At 41.6% G+C, this 20,672-nt stretch overlaps 1 protein-coding gene across 2 annotated transcripts in view; it reads left to right on the top strand.

The window, feature by feature from the left end:
- Positions 1 to 4,636: 4,636 nt before the first annotated feature.
- Positions 4,637 to 20,672, top strand: part of fbxl17 (F-box and leucine-rich repeat protein 17) — a 137,043-nt gene continuing 121,007 nt past the window's right edge. The window contains exons 1-7 of one of the 2 annotated variants that reach the window (XM_038988767.1): positions 4,637 to 4,808; positions 9,524 to 10,011; positions 10,281 to 10,634; positions 10,838 to 10,960; positions 11,532 to 11,789; positions 12,235 to 12,366; positions 16,409 to 16,589. In XM_038988767.1, the coding sequence (XP_038844695.1) occupies positions 9,544 to 10,011; positions 10,281 to 10,634; positions 10,838 to 10,960; positions 11,532 to 11,789; positions 12,235 to 12,366; positions 16,409 to 16,459 (1,386 nt within the window). In that variant the 5' untranslated portion in view covers positions 4,637 to 4,808; positions 9,524 to 9,543 and the 3' untranslated portion in view covers positions 16,460 to 16,589. Of the gene's footprint in view, positions 4,809 to 9,523; positions 10,012 to 10,280; positions 10,635 to 10,837; positions 10,961 to 11,531; positions 11,790 to 12,234; positions 12,367 to 16,408; positions 16,590 to 20,672 lie in introns of those variants that run through there. The other variant, XM_038988757.1, reaches the window with a different exon arrangement.

Here is a 20,672-nt window from a genome sequence, read left to right as displayed (position 1 = left end):
TATGGGGCTTTGGTGACAAAACGGATGGCACTGTGATAGATTGCATCCAATTTGCTGAGTAGAGTGTTGGAGGTTATTTTGTAAATGACATCGCCAAAGTCAAGGATCGGTAGGATAATCAGTTTTACGAAGGTATGTTTGGCAGCATGAGTGAAGGATGCTTTGTTGCGAAATAGGAAGCCGATTCTAGATTTAATTTTGAATTGGAGACGCTTAATGTGATATAACACTGTAACACCAGTGTTATACTAGACTAGCGTATACACCCGTATGATATATTAGGATAATTGTGTTTCCATAGCCAGGGCTACAGTTTATAAAAGGCCACAATTTCCCGGACCCTAGACTACAAACTTTCCCCCCCATGTGTGCAACTTCTGCAGTCACCTCTGCTCTACGGCTCTATGCCAGTGTGCAAAAGATGACAATGCATGCAATTATGGAACTCCATTTTGGTCTTTGCGTGTCAAAAAAGATACATGTCAAATAACACAATTTGACGTGTCAAATACCACTATTTGACGTGTCAAATTAGCTTGTTGACCAATCAGGACCTGAATATGACTGCACGTCACATAATAATTTAACGCATTCATACATTTTTTTACGTAGTTATTACACATTGATTACACTAACATTCTTATTTTATATGTCACAACCTTGTTTAACATTATCTAGTCTAAATATGGCATGATTCCACCAATTGTAACCTCTGCATAACTTTCAAAGAGGTCCTTTTACTTTGAAGGCAAACAGCAAATTCCACTATTGTGCCTAATCCTTATTGTGGCTGGCTTCACAACACATAACCCGGTCCGGTCGAGCCTCACTAGCCTGATAAAGCTAGCTGGCTGCTTATAACGTTAGCTTTGGGCAACAGGGTTAAGTAGCTGGCTAGCTATTTATTTTCATGAACTGAAGTTCAATTTCAATAGGCGAACAACAAGTGGCGACCTAGCTAATACTTACTCACAATGATTCCTAAATCATTGCTAAGAATAATGAAAATGACTGCAGTTTCTACTGGTCATTGTTTTCAGGCTGGTTGTATTGGTGCTAGCTAGGTACCAAGCTAAAGCTAGCTACCTCAGAAGTTGCAGTCGAACAAATAATGCAATGCTTTATTATAACGTTTTTTTTTTCATGCGTTCGGGTACCTCAGAGCGCCCCAGGTCACCCCATGGTATTTCATGATAATTATTAGGTGGAGGTCGCTAGTTACAATGGTATCTTCAACCTAGCCTAGTTTTTAGCTAGCTGCAGTGCAAGCTAGCTTGACTTGCTATAAAGTTAGATAAACAAGTTGAGGAAAAAGTAACTCAACAAAACAGGTTTTATTATCACCTGGAACAATATATTTATCCTGTCTTGAATGAAAAGGTCATATTTTGCTATCTCCCAAAATATATGCAATCTGAAGAGAGACAGGCTCTCCTCCATCTTGTGTTACAAACACTACACGTCTAAACCCAGATTCTTATTTACAATTATGGCCAAACCCAGACCAATTGTGCTCCACCATATGGAACTCGCAATCACAGCCAGATGTGATACAGCCTGGATTCGAACCAGGGACTGAGAGATACAGTGCCTTAGACCGTTGCGCCCCTCGGGAGTCCAACATCGCGAAACTTCTTGGAATGCTTGCGAAATAGATCAAACAGACCAGGCCAGGGTCAAGTCAATGAGAGAAGTGAAAAATTCTTCCTTGGTTGTTAATTTTCTCAAATCTAAAGGCACAACCTTGATTCGAGCCAATGTCTTAAGTAGTTGAACATGTTATTAATCCAACCTAGTGGTGTAAAGTACTTATGTAAAAATACTTTAAAGTACTACTTAAGTAGTGTTTTGGGATATCTGTACTTTACTATTAATATGCTTGACAACTTTTATTTTCACTCCACTACATTCATAAAGAAAATAATGTACTTTTTACAACATACATTCTCCCTGACACCCAAAAGTACTTATTAGGCTAAGTATATTTAAAACCAAACACTTTTAGACTTTACTAAATCAGTATTTTGGGTGACTTTTACTTGAGTTATTTTCTATTAAGGTATCTTTACTTTTACTCAAGTATGCCAACTCGGACCTTTTTCCACCACTGCTCCAACCTCATAAAAGTGACAAACTGAAACGTTTTCATTTTTGTCAAAAAACAACTTAATATCGAAGGAGTGCCTTTGATTTGACCTGCACACCCACAGTTCGGTGCAAGACGACCATTAGCCATTTTTTGGGACCAAATTCGACACTTTGACCTCCATACAAAAACTCCTTGATCGATGGGCGAAACAACAAAAAACGCCACCTGCTGGAGGGAAACAGATTTTCAGCCGAGTTGGGCCTCTTCCACTTTTGTTCTTCCATTCATAGCCCAATTGGATTCCTATGTCTTCCTTTAACTAATATCTCTGATGGGGCTGAAGGTGGAGACACACATATTGTACAATATGAGGAGGAAATTATAGTCCTAAAAAAGCTTTCCAGTTTCACTGATTCACCACTCACCCACTGGAGATGACTGATGCCATTGTGTCAAAAGCCTCTTGCTTGTTTTACATTGTAAAACAAGGCTGTTCGCTTAACAGGCCTATTTGGAAGTTGATAACATATTTGGTAGCCAACAAGCAGATTAGTATTCTCTTTTTTCAGCAGGAGCCATTTGCGTTCCCGCGATTGTGGTGAATGAAGAAAAAGTTAAGTCTATGTGTTATAAAAGTGATGAACATGTGACAGACACATCTTTCGAATGCCCCACAAGTGTGAAAGAGAATAAGGTGGCCAAAGTCAGGGCTATCCAGAGCATATCATATGCAGCAGCTATTAAAAGGGTTGAGGGTTTGGTGGTGGATAGGCCTTCACTGCAGGCTGCAGTGGTTGCCTTTCACCAGCAGGATCCTGACATTTTAAAGGTGAAGAAGGTGTACTTTGTGGCCTTTATAGCTATGGTGATAAATAGCTCTGCCAAGGTGGAAAGAAGTTCCAGGAAGATAGAAATCATTGTGGAAGCGGAGGAGCAGTTCCTGGGGCAGAAAGATTTCTCGGTGAAGGAGTTTCATGGAATATTGTCACAAGCTGTACAACCCTCTCAGGCCCTGGAGCCTGAGAAGGGAGCTATAAAGAGTTGAAAGAAGGAAGTGGGAGTTTTGTTTTGTCAATGTACTATTTTTATTTGTGTGGATTAAGTTAGTTTCCCTATCGCGTATGGATTTTCTTTTTACCTTGTTTTGGTTTCAACCCATCCAGTTGGGGGCGGCAATACACCTTTTTGGGTTGTAGTCCGGCATAAAACCCACAGAAGAAGAATAATGACAGATTTGCAGTGTGTTCCCAACTAATCCACATCTAGACTATTAAAAAAAAAAAAAGCTATTGATCCACTGTGGCTAAATTATAGGCCTACTCCTGGTGTAGTCTTCTGAATCATTTCATTTCTTTCTGAACAGACAGCAGTACTTCTATAACTTTGGCAAATGTATTTCAATTTATCAGGGGTGCTGCGGCATCTCTAGCACCTTCCCCGCATCTATGATTTTTTTAAATTTAACATTTATTTAACTAGGCAAGTCAGTTAAGAACAAATTCTTATTTACGAAGACGGCCTACCCAGGCCAAACATGGACAACGCTGGGCCAATTGTGCCCCGCCCTATGGGACTCCTGATCACAGCCAGTTGTGATATAGTCCGGGATCAAACCAGGGTCTTTAGTGACGCCTCTAGTGCCTTAGACAGCTGCTCCACTCGGGAGCCCTTCTATAAGTGCAAACGCTGGAGAGATGAAAGTTGGATAATCTATCAGAGCAGAGATCATAGAAAGTGAATAGTGAATGTCATTCTAGTTATGTGAGAGATACAGGCGTGATTCTCTCTCTCACCACAGCAATGGTCATGCATTGGTCTATAGGCTACAATGTTGCGCAAACCATAAACTGGGCAGGCCCAACGCCTCTATGCGCAAAATATTACTCAGCATAATCTGGATATGTGTGCAACAAAAGTTCAACATTCACCTTCTGCCACCATTTATGTCAAGCAGTTTACGCATACAGTTTGATGCATATGTTCGATAAATCCAAAGTATGCACAACACAAAATGCACTGCAACTGCCTCTGCAACGCAATGCTGTAAGGCAAACGCAGCGTTCCATTGAAAATTAATGTATTTCTGGTGTACCAAAACGCAATAATCCTGTCTGTGTAATCGAGGCGTTACACGAATCAATTCATAGAATATCAGGCAAGTTTTCACCTTACTCTTTTTAGGTGTCAGGAGAATTACAGAGGAGGCAACTTGAATTAACTATTTTTATTCAAATGTTTTACATTACAAATGGTGACAATAATTTTTCATGCCAAGAGAGGTATCGAATCCTGGAAAATGGGTTGCGGAACGAAACAGTCCAAAACTGAGAGGTGCGGATCCAGCTGAAATTAAGCACCGATTGCAACTACTTTCCACTACATGACTATTTTATTTCCAATTGTCATTAGCTACCTACCCCCTTTTCTACCCATTGGAGTCCAACGTTGACTACATCCTGGATTGGTCACACTGGGCAAAGACTGACATTTGGCTCCACCAATAACAGATTGTAAATCGTGCTTGTCGTCTTCCTCTCCTTGCATTTATTTAGTCCGGAAGTGTTTTCTTTGGAGACCAAAACATCATAAAGAATATTTTACCTGAATTGTTGCCAATTTCACATGATTGTGTCCTGAAATTTTAACGCTATACTCGTCCGTGTGTTGCACGCGCGGATTATGAGAGCACCATTCGGAGGGGGGAGCACAGCGTGAACTGGTGAGCAGCAATACAATGTAGCTAGAAGCTAGCTATGCATCCTCAGCTAGTATCCATGTTGCTAACTAGCTAGCTATCTAAAACACAGCTGATCTAGCCACTGTTTTACTACTAGCTACTATCCTGTAGTCTTACCATGTAGCCTATTGCTGGATATGTGTTATTTAACAAGTTCTTTTTCATTTTCTATAAAGTAATAGTAATAGCTTGCTTGCTATTCTTCCATTTTAAACCCCCAGGCTAAGTGTTTTACATGACAAGTCAGTAGTAAAGGCAGGCACTGTCTAATGATACACATTGTTGCAAAAAAGCATACGAATCCAAAACCTGCTTGCGCCATGCCAATGATAATGCAAATAAACTCACAATGGATATAATTGATTAAGGTATATCGCAATATATATATACCAATGATTTAAGGCTGAGGGAAGGTAAAGTTTATTCTGATTAATTCGTTTACAAGTCTTGCGTGCTACGTTACAATTTAATCTCTGCTCTCGCTAAAGTTGTATTTACAATGTAGCCTCCTAGCTAGTGAAACCAATAATTGCAGAAATCATCTTACTCACTCACTGTCTATTGGGCAGTATCATCACTGTACAAACACTAGCTAACTACCTTAAGAATAATCAAATGCGTTGTAGGAAACATTAACTAGCTGCTTGCCTTAATACACAAACAGCGATATTCTAGAGACCTACACTGCCCACTATTGTCACTGTCTGTGCTTGACCAATAATAGCAGCTGCTAAATGCATATACAGGAAACACTGTTGTGAGTCGAGATGGACCTTACAGTAGCGTTCTATTTAGAGGAACTGACCACCAGCTGTTCCATTATATTTAGGCACAGATAGTGTCATAGTTGTGTTTGACCATGACTTGTGATGAAAGACCACACACATTATAGAATAGCAGGGGGAAAGATTGTGTTACTGTCACTTTTTGAAGTTCTTGAAATTCATGTAATGGCATATTTTCCTATTATGGTGAAATAGTGCAGATGTTATGTTACAGTGTTGGCTTGAATGAGATCTAATGCAGGACAGTGGAACAGTGGAATGTTTTGGAACTTGACTTGCTGTGATCATAGAGTGGCAGCTCGGTCTTGTCTAGTGCCTTAAGGCTGTCGATTGCTTTATTTCATTTGAAAGGCAAACATTTTGGTTCAGCAGCCTTCAAGAGTTTTGGTAACACTTTCGTAACAGCTTTTATACCTATGTGGCACTACCCTAATTATCCTACACTAGTAACAACATTTGTAGTAATATGTTGTTACATAGGCTAGTACTTTGTGCATTTTGATTAAGCTAATGGACTCACTCTGTGTCCAATAAGTGTTTTAACATGATTTTTCTATGACTACCTCATCTCTGTACCCCACACATACAATTATCTGTAAGGTCCCTCAGTTGAGCAGTGAATTTCAAACACCAATTCAACCACAAAGACAAGGGAGATTTTACAATGCCTCGCAAAGAAGGGCATCCATTGTTAGATGGGTAAAAAGAAGACATTGAATATCCCTTTGAGCATGGTGAAGTTATGAATTACTCTATGGTTGGTTTATTAATACACCCAGTCACTACAAGATACAGGCGTCCTTCGTAACTCATTTGCCGGAGAGGAAGGAAACCGCTCAGGAATTTCACCATGACGTCAATGGTGATTTTAAAACAGGTATAGAGCTTAACGGCTGTGATAGGAGAAAACTGAGGATGGATCAACAACATTGTAGTTACTCCACATTACTAACCTAGTGTGAAAAGAAGGAAGCCTGTACAGGATAAAAATATTCAAAAACATGCATCCTGTTTGCAATAAGGCACTGAAGTACTACTGCAAAATGTGGCAAAGCAATTTAACTTTTTGTCCTGAATAAAAAGTTATGTTTGGGGCAAATACAACACATTACTGAGTACCAATCTCCATATTTTCAAGCATAGTGGTGGCTGCGTCATGTTATGGGTATGCTTGTAATCGTTAAAGACAGGATAAAAAAGAAAGAGAATGGTGCTAAGCACATGCAAAATCCTAGAGGAAAACCTGGTTCAGTCTGCTTTCCACCAGACACTGGGAGATGAGTTCACCTTTCAGCAGGACAATAACCTAAAAAACAAGGTCAAATCTACACTGGAGTTGCTTACCAAGAAGAAAGTGACTTCCTGAGTAGATGAGTTACAGTTTTGACTTAAATCTACCTGAAAATATATGGAAAGACTTGAAAATGGTTGTCTAGCAATGATAAACAACTAATTTGACAGCTTGAAGAATTTTGAAAAGAAGAATGGGCAGATATAGCACAATCCAGGTGTACAAAGCTCTTAGATTTACCCAGAAAGACCGCTGTAATCGCTGCCAAAGGTGCTTTTACAAAGTATTAACTCATGAGTGTGAATACTTATGTAAATGAGATATATCTGTATTTCATTTTCAGTACATTTGCTAAAATGTCTAAAAACATGTTTTCACTTTGTCATTATGGGGTATTGTGTGTAGATGGGTGAGGAAAAACAATCTATTTAATCCATTTTGAATTCAGGCTGTAACACAACAAAATGTGGAATAAGTCAAGGGGTAGGAGTACTTTCTGAAGGCATTATGTGTTGTTTTCTGCATTATTTAGTTTTTAGCTCTTAATCAATGCAAGACATATCTGGTATTTTAACTGTCATGGGCAATTCCATGGTAATGGAATTGCGCTGAGACTCAGATTTTATAATTAAAATCTATGCCTAACAAAAACCATTGATTTCATCGATTAACAAACCATACAGCTTTATGCACAATGAGCACTTTAAAAAAAATACATGGACAATTTGATAAAAACACATTTACTGGAAGAACTGTGCAGATGCAAGGTTTGGTCAAATTAATCAGTATAATCTCCCTCAGTTTGTGACCACGTTTTCCAAAAACGCAGTTAAATATCTGTTACGAATTAAGATTCAAAGATGTCTGCAGAAAGAATGGGGTGTCAGCTCTGACATGACACCTTGAGATAGAAAAATATATATTTTGGTTCTTGAAGTGGATTTACACCTGGTAACAGAATTTCTTCATGGGTTCCTGATCTGTACTACACACATGCATAATTATGGATATGAATGTCATTCTCTTCATGGTGATGTGTCCTAAATAGGTACACAAAGTTAGAAATATGCAATATCCTTTGCATATTTAGGTATTATTCTACACACTTGCTATTATTTTAACGGACTCCGCCACCAAACAAGAACAAATGTGGTTGGACCGGACTAAATCTGAACCAATCATAGACATCTATGTTTTACAAGTTTTGATATCAAAGTACAGCGCACTAGAGCTCAGTATAGTTCAGTACAGTACATTATAGTGTGCTCAAGCTCTACTGTGTACTGTACTTAACTCTACTCCACTCTATATTACTGTACAGTACAGGACTGTACTGAATTATAATGTACTTTTCTTAACTGTACTGTACTTTGTTGTCCAAAGTTGTGAAACCTAGACCTGACCAGACCAAATCTAAACCAATCATGGACGTCTAGATGTTTGGGCCAAATGAAGGCCTGTCCAGATATCTCTGCACGTTGAAATCAAGACAAGGGCGGACTGACCAAATTTCAACTACTTTTCAACGTCCATGGACGTCCGGTGTCGGTCGGTGCTCAGTGGGTGAGGATGCCGGTTACAGTAAATGGAAAGACGGGGCTCATGGGTAGGTGTCAATACGAGCTGGGAGAGGAGACGTTAATTGAAGAGAGAGAGAGAGCGAGCGAGAGAGAGGGGGACGGGTTGTCCAGACTTTTCACGTTCTTGCTTTGACCACCAGACGACAAAAAGGTAAAGAAAAGTTATGATCTGAACATAACAGTATGCCAGTGGAAGGGAGGACAGTACCAGGAGACCCTATGAGCTAAACATAACAGTATGCCAGTGGAAGGGAGGACAGTAGCAGGAGACCCTATGAGCTGAACATAACAGTATGTCAGTGGAAGAGAGGACAGTAGCAGGAGACCCTATGAGCTGAACATAACAGTATATCAGTGGAAGAGAGGACAGTAGCAGGAGACCCAACTGGTTTGTGACTACTAGGATTTCCCATTGTAGCCAATTCAATTGCAGAAATTCCGTTACTGATTTGGTAACAGAATTTCAAGTTTGAATCACTTAATAATTCATAAACAAAATTAATATCAGTAAAAACATAACAAATTTATAGAACTACCAATACCTGTGCACTTACCGGCGCACTTTCATTATCCTCCCTCCTGATGAGGGAGAGAATTGTGAAAATATCTTAGATAAGTGGGTTTGTAGTAACGGAATTTCAAGACATAAGGCAATGTTTCTTAAAGTTACAGAAGGCATAACAAAAATCTAAACGGAATATATATTATATTATTAGCTGGCAGGGGTCTTTACTTCAACATTATTGTGTTTTCATGTATTTCTAATACTTTTTAAGACTTTTCTGGTAGATGTTTTTTAAGAACGGCTTTCCATCTGTTTGACAAGAAATCAAAGTCTGCTTAATTCCTAATTTCTAGGATGGAAAATGTTTGAAGAATGTCTATATGCCTTAATTTCTCAAACATAGACTCTTAGCTTTCATTTTTACACCCAATTTGACATGCTCCTATGGACTTCACATTGGTGCTCATGGGTCCATTTACATGGAAATGACATGTGTTATTCTGTTCTTTTATGTCCTTCTTTCTTCCCTTACCCAGAGTCTCCGTGAGTCATCTATATGGGCCATCTTCTCTCGAAAAATGGTTACCGCCTGAACAAGAGGACACGCAAGCTGCACCACAGGAAGAAGAAGAAGAGGAACTGCTTCCTGCAGGGGCCCTGCATGCTCTGCTTCATCGTCCACGGCAACAGCGGGGGCCTCGACGACGACAACAGCGACCAATTGGAGACCGGTGTCAACGGCGGAGGCAGAGGACGTTGTCACATCAACACAGGTGGTACCGGAATCGGAAGCGCCTCAAAGCTCGCTGGGCGGTACGCTGCTCTCACTTCCCCTGAGGACTGTGCCAAGTTCCTGCTGTCGCCAAGGGAACTAGCCATCTGGGAGGGCCAAGGGAGGAGTCTACTGTCGGCCGTGCCGGCTAAGCTGATTCCACCGCCAGCGCTGTTCCGGAGTGCAGGGATTCCAGTGCCCATAGCTGTGGCTGTTTCTGTGCCTGGTAGTGCCAGTGACTACGCTGAGATGGTGAGAAACTAGAAAGGGTTTATTCCTAGTGCTGCTGAGTTAATTGTTTAATTCATGTAATTGATTGGCCAGAGTCCACTCACTTGATGTCCCAGGTTTGAGTCAGTCCCTGATTTCAGAAGGGAAGGATGAAAATCAACAGACACTATCTGAACAGTTTGCTCTCGTACCGTACACTTCCTGGTATCTCTTCTGATGTCATCTCTGTCGAATCCCTTTCCACGTGGTTCTCTGTGATCTGTGTCTGATCCTTGTTTCTTTCCTCCAAGGTGTGTAAGAGGAAGTGTGCGGAGGTGCAGAGGTGCACACCCTGTAAGCAGCCGCGATGTGCCTTCCCTGTCCCTGAGGGAGGTGTGGAGGATGGAGGAGGAGGAGGAAGTGGGGATGCCTCCTCTAACTCCGGGACTGGCCACTGCCACCTCTGCCCCCTGCCCTCATCCTCTTCCTCCTCATCTTCGTCTGTCGAGGGCTGCTGTGGGATGGCTCTCCATGGCGATTCGCTGCCCCAGAGTTCTGACTCCTCCCCCTGCTGTCCGCATCACCATGACGACTGCCAGGGGAGAGGCAGTGACGTGATTGACACATCCAGCATCAACCGCCTCCCCTCCTCCATCCTGCTTAAGGTCAGAGGTCACCACTAGAGTGCAGTTAATTTGGGAGGCCTGATTGGACGCTTTTATTCTAACTGAAACTAACTGAAATGGGCTGGATGTAGCCTGGGTACCGGTCTGTTTAGCTCCACTGCTTGTACTCTGTGTCATTGCCAAACAACAGGCTGGATGTGGGTGGATACACAACCTGTTAATGTGTTTTCTGTTCCTCTCAGGTGTTCTCCCACCTTTCGGTGAAAGAGCGCTGTCTGTGTGCCTCGCTGGTCTGTAAGTACTGGAGGGACCTCTGCTTAGACTTCCAGTTCTGGAAGCAAATTGACCTCAGTGGCCTACAACAAGTGAGTACAACATTTGAGACATTTTATAGTAACATTTTAATTAAAAATATAAACGCAACATGCAACAATTTCAAAGATTTGACTGAGTTACAGTTCATAGAAGGAAATCAGTCAATTGAAATTCATTCATTAGGCCCTAATCTATGGATTTCATATGACTGGGCAGGGGTGCAGCCATGATTGGGCCTGGGAGGGCATAGGCCTACCCACTGTGGAGTCAGGCCCAGCCAATCAGAATGAGTTTTTCCCCACAAAAGGGCTTTATTACAGACAGAATATGGAACATTTCTGGGATATTTCATTTAATCTCATGAAAAATGGGACCAGCACTTTACATGTTGTGTGTATATATTTTTTGTATTGTTCATGTATTTTAAAGTGTTTATTATGTGACTTTGTTTATCACAGACCACTTTCTCATCAAACTTTACCTTGAGCGTTAATCTCTCTCGCTCTCTCGCTCTCTCGCTCCCTCCCTCTCTCTCTCTGTGTGTGTGTGTGTGTTCTCTCTCTCTCTCTCTCTGTGTTCTCTCTGCACTCACTCACTCTCACCCACCCACACCCCCCTCAGGTAAATGATGACCTCCTGGTGAAGATAGCGTCTCGGAGGCAGAATGTGACGGAGTTAAACATCTCCGACTGTCGTGGCGTGCAGGACCACGGTGTGTGTTCCCTGGCGGCCCACTGCCCGGGCCTTCAGAGGTACACAGCCTACCGCTGTAAACAGCTGAGTGACCTGTCCCTCAGCTCCCTGGCCTTACACTGTCCTCTGCTGGCCAAGGTCCATGTTGGCAACCAGGACAAACTGACAGACGACGCACTCAAAAAGGTTCTCCATCTCTCTCTCCATCTCTCTCTCCATCTCTCTCTCTCTCTGTCCCTCCATCTCTCTCTCTGTCCCTCCATCTCTCTCTCTGTCCCTCCATCTCTCTCTCTGTCCCTCCATCTCTCTCTCTCTCTCTCTCTGTCTCTCTCTCTGTCTCTCTCTCTGTCTCTCTCTCTGTCTCTCTCTCTCTCTCTCTCTCTCTGTCTCTCTCTCTATTTCTCTGTCTCTCTCTCTCTCTCTCTCCATCTCTCTCTGTCTCTCCATCTCTCTCTGTCTCTCCATCTCTCTCCTTCTCTCTGTCTCTCTCTCTGTCTCTCTCTCTGTCTCTCTCTCTGTCTCCCCTTAATCCATCAGTCGATCAATCTGATGCATTAACACTTTGTACAATGCATTTATAACATGTTTATCAGGCTTAACCCTTCTCTTCCCCTCTCTCTTGTGTCCCTAGTTAGGAGAACACAGTTCAGAGTTGAAGGACATCCACCTGGGCCAGTGCTACAGTATTACTGATGAGGGGATGGTGGCTCTGTCCAAGGGATGTCCCAAGCTGCAGAGAATCTACATGCAGGAGAACAAACTGGTGAGTACCCTACCCAGTTTTTAGGCTACAACACAATGTTCCCATTGACACCGGTTGGACTGCAAAACAAGGTAGAGGGCCCGCCCTGTCTCTGTAGTGTTAGGGGAAACGCTGCCTACATGTTTGACTTTAAATCTAGGGAAGGGGCAGGGAAGGGGGAAAAAAGTGTGGATCACACACACTCTGTCTGTCTGGGGCCCTGAAGGCTACTAGAGAACCGTTGAGTGGCGTCTCTGTGATGTGTAATGTGAAACAGCCTAGGTGGGTGATGTTTGTGTGCGTTTACTGTGTGTGTGTGTGTGTTGGATAGAGGGGTTGTGGTGTATTTTTTTGCTGTTGGCATCGAAGGATCGTGATCCCATCTGTTTCAAATGAAAGGCAAATCCCAAACTCCAAGTCAAATCTGTTGAAAACATGCGAAGAGGCATAGACTGAAGGAGAGGACTGCATGCATTTTTGGTTGTGTAGGTTTGATTGCCCTAAGTATGCTTGTTGTGTGTCTGCTGGTGGTGTCGGGGTGTTTTGGGGACAGTCCCTGTTAGAGTGCAGTGTGAGGATGCGCCAAGTCCTTTAACACAGGGGGTCTGCACTTGCACAACAAAATAAAGATGGATATTCTGCACCCCTTGGTTTGTGTGCCAGCTGGCAATACAAGCTATATTATTAATACTCCCTGGACACACACACACACACACACACACACACACACACACACACACACACACACACACACACACACACACACGACACACACATTGGCTGAGGTCCCTGAGCTAGCTTCATGTGGAGGATTCCCAGATTTCCAGCTCATTCCCTCTTGATTCCAGGAATCTCCCAACCAGGTATTCTGTAAAAACCTGAGAATTTGGGTAAAAATCTCGGAACTTTGCATTTCTGGTTGTGGTGGAATCTTGTTCATTTTAGTTGGCTGTCTGTGTTGTACCAGTAGTCACTGGCTCTGACAGCGGCCTGCTAACACTAGAACCCTGCAGTGAGACATCTCGTCGGCGGTTGAACACAGATTTTGGCTTGTGTTCATGTTCTGCAGGGGATTTGGACATCCTGACAACCTGGTTCTCTGGCTTTGAAAGCCTGTTGGATATTTCAAGTGTGTCCACTCCTTTCCTAATGTAGCTTATCAAAAAGCCTCAGAGACCAGAATACTTGATGACTGTCTATTGTATAAGGGCAATTCCATGGTAACGGAATTACGCAAAAACAGATTTGTTCACTTTTAAAATGTATCCAAAACAAAAACCATTGATTTCAAAGTTGAACAAACCATAGAACTTTACGCAAAACAGTGGAGGCTGCTGAAGGGAGGATGGTTCATAGTAATGGCTGGAATGGAGTCACTGGAATGGCATCAACCAATGGAATCCACATGTTTGATACCATTCCATTGACTCCATTCCAGCCATTATGAGCCCCCCTCCCCTACTTTTAACAATTTCCACTGAAAAGTTTACAGAAACACATTCATAGGAAGAACTGTGCAGATACAAAGTTTGGTAACTAAGGTAAAACTAAGGGAGATTTTACCCAAATTCTCTTACCGAACTTGGCATCAGCACAGTTTTTCCAGTACATTGTATTTAATTTTTTTTTTACTGTGTAAATTATTGAAAGTAGTAATTGTGCATAGAGTTGTATGGTTTGTTAAACTTTTTGAAATCAATGCTTTTTGTTTGTCATACATTTTAAAGTGCGAAATCGGAGTCTCCGCGTAATTCCACTGCCGTGGAATTGCCCATAACCCACCCAGTTTGACATGTGTCCCCAGTGATGCACTTATTCCCCAGTGTGAATGTTGAACGATCCCTGACAGTGCCTTCCCTTCACCACTAGAGGTCAGTGGTACTTCACTATTGAACGTGGCCAGCCAAGGTTGCCGTAGCTAGATAAAGTGTGTTCTTTTAACAAAGCCACAGAGGCTGGCTAGAATCCTCTACATTTGTCACTTCCATGAAAAGCTTCTCTGGATATGTATGCATTGAGATGTGCAAAGGAGTTCTGTTTCCAAGTGTATTGAATAGCATTTCATCATAATCCGCCCTCTTTATTCTCGAGCCTAATGGCTTGGTCTTCCTTTCCTCAAAATATTTCTCTCTCCTCTGAGTGATTATGCTCCTGATGAATTAGTCCACTTAAAGTTATTAACAATAGCTCAGTCTGTTAAAATCCCGTTCATCATCTTAATAGTTATGAAAATAGCGATTATAGCGAGGCGAGATATTAATTTAGGTGCTAATGATATTTCAACGGGCAGTATCAATTTCAGACAGTCATTTTTCAGATGTGAGATTGCGTGAAGTTTTCTGGCTTCCTCTTCATATCATGCCGTCGGAAAAAATGGATTGTGAATATTTTTAGGAGTTATGTCTAGCCGCTCTCATTGCTTTGGCCTGATATTGTCATTAAGTTTGCCTGTTATTAAGAAGGACAGGAACACTTTCCGCCCTCTCTCCTCTCCGTAGAGGATTCTCATTCTCTCACAGCGTTGCCTGCTAGAGTTTCTCTCCCCAACTGTTTTGAGGAATCAAATGCAATAGCTCGATAAGTAATTCCCTTTTCTAATTGGACATTTTGGACCAGATTAAAGAATTGATTTAATCTCCGTAAGAAGGAAAGTGGGCAAAATTGTGATTTGTTTACAGTTGTCTTGTAGGCCTAAGGATACATCTCTATATCTCTGGATCCAAATGTGGCTGCTGGTTTTCATGGTTTCTCCTGTGTTTAGCTCGAAAACATAAATGAACTATTTTACATTTACAGACTTTTTTTTTTAAGTGTGAGACTGAGGATCAACATATTTTGACTGAGTCATAGGTGCCCTATGGAATCTAGCCTATGAAGTGTTTTGATGAGAGGATTTAGTTGACTGCGTAAAAACAAGTCTTGTTTCCTAGTGAAATGTTTCTTATCTGCTGTGTGTAGCAGTGCAGGCCTCCTCTATGAGAATAGGACATGTTCGGTGTCTCTTTATCCTTCTCCCTTTCTCTCACCTCATTTTTCACTGGACAAATTCATCTTCCTCTGAGGTCATAGTTTAGAAAGCATTGTCAGTTCTTCTCTCTCTTATCCCTGGTCTTCTGCCCTCTCCCTTCTCTCTCTTTCTCTGTCCGTCTGCGGGAGATGCGTGTACAGTTCCCTCTGTCCTGTGGGGTTAGGAGGCCAGGCACCGGCAGGTCTACTCTGACATCTGAAGCCTTTACGAAACATCTTTTATCACAACGGCCCCCAATTCACTCACTGACAGGTCCCTCTCTCTTTCTCTTTCTCTCGCTCTCCTGCCTCATCTTTCCCACTGCCTCCCTTCTCTTTTCCTGTCCACCCCCCCCCCCCTTCCCCTAATGTAATGTAACAGGATCCTGTCCCTTTCAATCAGTGAGGAATGGAGATGATCCATCGACTCTGGTGTTCTGTCCTTTTTCCTTTCCTCCTCCTCCCCTCCTTTCTGGCCTTCTTCTAATTGAATAATTAAAAAAGCCGGAGTACTTTTCTGTGCTCTCTCTCTCTCGCTCGCTCGACTCTCTTTGGCTCGAGGCTTCCTGCTCTCATCAACATACAGTATCTAGTCTGGAAGTCTTTAACAGTTTAGGAAAAAAAAGTGAATCCTTTCACGAAGGGAGTCTGTCACACTAAGCTGATGAAGTATACAATTCTCTTTCTAGCTAGCCTATTTAAAAAAAACACAAAAAAACCCTACATTGAGTGTTGTAAGGAGGACTATTCTTCCGTGTGTAGAAGTCGAGGAATAATGACTTCTATGGCCTGTGTGACTGGCTAGAGTCACTGCTCTCACCTTCCGTTTCCCTGTCAGATCTCAGCTAGTTAGCCTGGTCTGGCTGGCTGTGGGTGTTGGCCAGTGGAGTCTGTACAGACGCAGAGAATTACTATTTTTGGGCTCCTGTGATTTCTCAGGTGAAGCTCTGATGGTTGGGTCTTGATCTCTTTTTTTATTTTTTGCTCTCTATTTCTCTCTCGCTCTCTTTCCCCCACCCACTCTCTCTCTCCCTTTCTCTCCCCATCTCCCTGACAGCTCTCTGTGTCCACACAGTACTTAGGTGAAATGGCTGATTTGAACCGCTGAATGTTTCTCTCTGCTTAGGCTGCCGTGTGGGAGGAGGAATAGAGAGAACTTTCCAGAAGAAGTTTGTCGGACTAGAAAAGTGTTTTGTTTTTAAAATGGGATCACCTCACCTGTGTAAGTAAAGAATAAAGTGGTGTGTGTTCATACTCTATTTATCTTGTCCATATTTACTGAATCTCTGCCATTGTAGGGATTGTTTCAGTCTGTTTTCAGACGTTTTTTTTGAGCTCTTGTTGTTTTGCCTTTCATATTCTGTTTTGTCTCTGTCTGCCTCAGAGGACAAAGACTTATATAATACCAAACTCCTCCTCTTCTCATATTAATGTGTCCTTGGCTAGGAGAGAGACGTCCCCGGAAGTTGAGCTGAGAGTTTTGTCAATACAGACAAAGTATTGTGTAGGCTTATCAGCTCAACAGATCGCACCCATTCTTCTACATGAATAATTATATTCCATTAGTTCCTTACAATTGCACAGGAGTATCGCAATTTTAGAAACGTTTAGCCACATTTTTTTATCCCTCTTCCTTTGCTTCTCCTTCCTCTCCTTTCCTGGTGGAATAAAAGCGCGTTTCTTTAATTCTCCAGCGAAAATCACTGATTTGCAAAGTTTAACAAACCATCCAACTCGATGCACAATGACTACTTTTAAAAATTGACACAGAAAATATGACAAAAACACGTTTACTCAAAGAACAGTGCAGATATAGTTTGGTAACAGAATGACGGTAAAATCTCCCTCATTTTATGTGACCACGTTTAAAAAAAAAATCTGTTAAATATATATATATATATATGTACTCCGAATTAAGATTGAAAGATATCTGCAGAAAGAATGGGGTGTCAGTTATGATATGACACCTTGAGTTTGAAAAACATCTAATTTGGTTATTGAACTGCAGCTGAGTGATTCCTCACAAAACTATACCATTTTTTTGTTGTGATTTTCGAGTGTAATCCATAGAATAGTCATTTGGAGGAAGGATTGTTGACATATATTTGACATTTGTATGTAAAAGTAATATAATGAAATGTGCCAAATAATTTTTTAAATATATTTTCTATATGCATGTGTATTTTATTATATTCATACATTTATGTCGAAAAATAGATGGAAACATACAACTCATATTACACAGCAAGCGGTAAAGCTTCATATGACACCAATATTTGCTTTGTAGCACCTACAGATGAACCATTATGGAGTCTGAAAGGGGGCCTGGGTGAGGCCAAAATGGCGCAAATATGCCAACTTTAATTATTTCAAAAATTATGTTTTTAGATACAAATGTCAACAATTCTACCTCCAAAGGACTAGTCGTCTATGGATTGCATTTAGTAAAAATCCACAAAATCATGGCCTTTTTTTGTCTGGGTATCATGAGGAATCACTTAGTAAGTGACGTGGATTAACACCCGGTAACAGGATAATAGTAACAGAATGACATCATGGGTCCCTGATCTGTACTATACAGAAATTCATATTTATTAACGTCATTCTGTTCATGGTGATCCATAATGAATAGGTACATGCAAAAGTAGAAAAATTTAATATCATAAATGTCTTTCACAAGATTGGACAGTACAGCACAGTAGAGTACTGTGCTGTAGAGTTTATTACAGTGCAGTAGAGTACACTAGAGTGGAGTACAGTATAATTGACTGTGTTGTGCTTTCCAGACTTGTGAAACAGACGTCTATGATTGGCTTAGATTTGGACTGACCAAATTTCCACTACTTTACGACATCCGTGGACTTCCGGTGTCGGTCGGTCTTCAATGAGCGAGAGGGCTGGTTACAGTCAATGGAAAGAGAGGGGCTTATGGGTAGGTGTCAGTGCCGGGAGAGGTGACATTAACTGCACAGAGAGAAGAGTGGGAGGGGTTGTACTGACTTTAAAACTAACAAAAAATATGTGACCACCACGCGATAGAAATAGAAAGAAAACAGTTATGAGCTGAACATAACAGTATGCCAGTGGAAGGGAGGACAGAAGCATGTGACCCAACTGTGGTTTGTGAATATTATGAATTTCGAATGTAGCCAATTCAGCTGTTACTGATTTTTCTTTTTGGGGGGGGGTCATTCTGCTACCAATCTGGTAACAGAATGACAGTTTCTAATCACTTAATAAATCATAAATCAAATTGTTATCATTAAAAACACTATAACTAATTATTAGGTCTACCTTTTTGCTTCTTACTGCTTCTGTGAACTTTCATTATCCTACCCCCTCACGAGGGAGAGAAATGAACAAATATCTTAAAGTTATGTGGTTTTTAATAACCGAATTATGACACTAGGCAATATTTCTTTAACTTACAGAAGGCAAATATTGTCTGCAAAACTCAATAGAAATGCTGATATTATATAGTTGAAGAGGTCTTCAACATGATTGTGTTTTGAAGTATTTCTAATACCTTTTTTAAGACCTTTTTCTGCTCAATGTTTTCCAAGACCCCCCTTTCCATCTGTTTGACCAGAAATCAAGGCTTTGCTTATTCTTGCTTATTCTTTGCTTATTTTTTAGGATGGAATATGGTCGCACATTTGATGTACTGCATACCTTATTTTATCAAAAATATAGAACTCTTCGCTTTCATTTGACATCAAATGTGATGTGCTCCTATGAACTTGAACTTCACATGTTTGTGCTCATGGGGCTTTTTCCATGAAAATTCCCCATAGGAACTGTCTGTCTTGGACTCGCTCCTGGGAATATGTGTCTGTCTGTTATTTTTATATATATAAATATAATACAGCTATAACCGTATGTGTGTATAGATATATACACACACACACACGGTTTTGATTAACCGGTTTTAATTAGCTTACATGTGTGTATGTGTAATTGGAATTGGAGATGACCTGCAATAGATTACCATGTGCCCTCAATTTAGCTCTAATTACTTGCATATATCCCTTTTTTTCTCCTTCATATATCCTCTCCTTTTCCCCTGAAATCTGTCCATCTTGGCTAATCCTCGTCGCCTGGGAGAGGGTGGCGTGTGACGGCTGTGTTTGTGTGAACAGAACTCCGAACAGGGACCACGGAACACTCAGGGTGACGTGGTGTCACTGTGACTGGCGTCTGTTTAGCCATTGGTCAGTCACATACACCTCATATCCCTCCCTGATAGGTTGACGGCTTGTGAACATTACAGGGTAATTAAAGCCAGAGAAGTGTTTGAGGTCATCACGGTTCAATAACAGTCCAGTGCAGGATGATTAGTCAGTGATCTGTGTATTTATGCTACATCAGATTTAACTAGCTCGAACAAAGGGAGAACCGGGGAACAGGAAGTGGTAACAAGTGCTGTCAGTTATGGGGGACCTGTTCTGACATGACACCCCCCTGGCTAGTTTAAACACTGAGAGACACATGGGAAATATTGGGCAAGCCAGACGGATTTTTCTCCCTCGCTGAGAAGTTGTCCCGGGAAGTATTTTGGATTGATTAGAGATAAGTAGAAACATCCCAACCTGCGGATGGGAGGAACGCTCTCCACAGCCATCTTCCCTCCCAGAGGAAACAATCCAGTGGCGTTCTGTGTGACATGGAGGATCCGTCTACTTTGGCTTGAGCATGACGGGATGACACGACACGCTACTGGACCTGAAGTATTACTAAGGACAGGAAGTGACCTGTTGGATGTGGGGTCACAATGGGCGGGGGTCTCCTACCCGCGTGAATGGCTGAGTTCACCAGCGGGCCAGCTTGTGTCGGGACCCTGCCGTTCAGATTGAGAGCGGGTCTAAGATGACACAATCATGTTGACGTCATACAAAATCATTATACCAATCAATAATGTCGTTTCATACAAATGATATACATAATGAGAAACTGCTGTCAATTTTATCTTGACTCCAACTTCACCTTTATAATATTATTGACTTATTTATTTCTTGGTCTTGAAATTTCGTCACAGCTGTTGCATATATAGGAGGGCTGTATTTAGATTTTTTTGTCAGAATGAAATTGTGATCTGAAAGGAAGGTTTAGAAATGTGCCTTTTGAGTCAGTAGGAGGAGAGAGAACCGTGTCGTCGTGTTTACGAGTGGTGTTTTTTTGTTGTTGTTCGGTTAGTGTGATGTGTTGTCCATTTTTTACATTATCCACATGCGTCCATTCCAGACCATAGATGAGATGACCGTAACCTTCTCCCATATAGACGTTACGTGATTTGTGCTGCTATGTGCCCAGTCCCTCTGTTC

The sequence above is a fragment of the Salvelinus namaycush genome, chromosome 1 (assembly GCF_016432855.1).
Source record: "Salvelinus namaycush isolate Seneca chromosome 1, SaNama_1.0, whole genome shotgun sequence".
Classification (NCBI taxonomy): domain Eukaryota; kingdom Metazoa; phylum Chordata; class Actinopteri; order Salmoniformes; family Salmonidae; genus Salvelinus; species Salvelinus namaycush.
The sequence above is the reverse complement of the archived record's forward strand: the minus strand, read 5'-3'. Positions and strand labels throughout refer to the sequence as shown.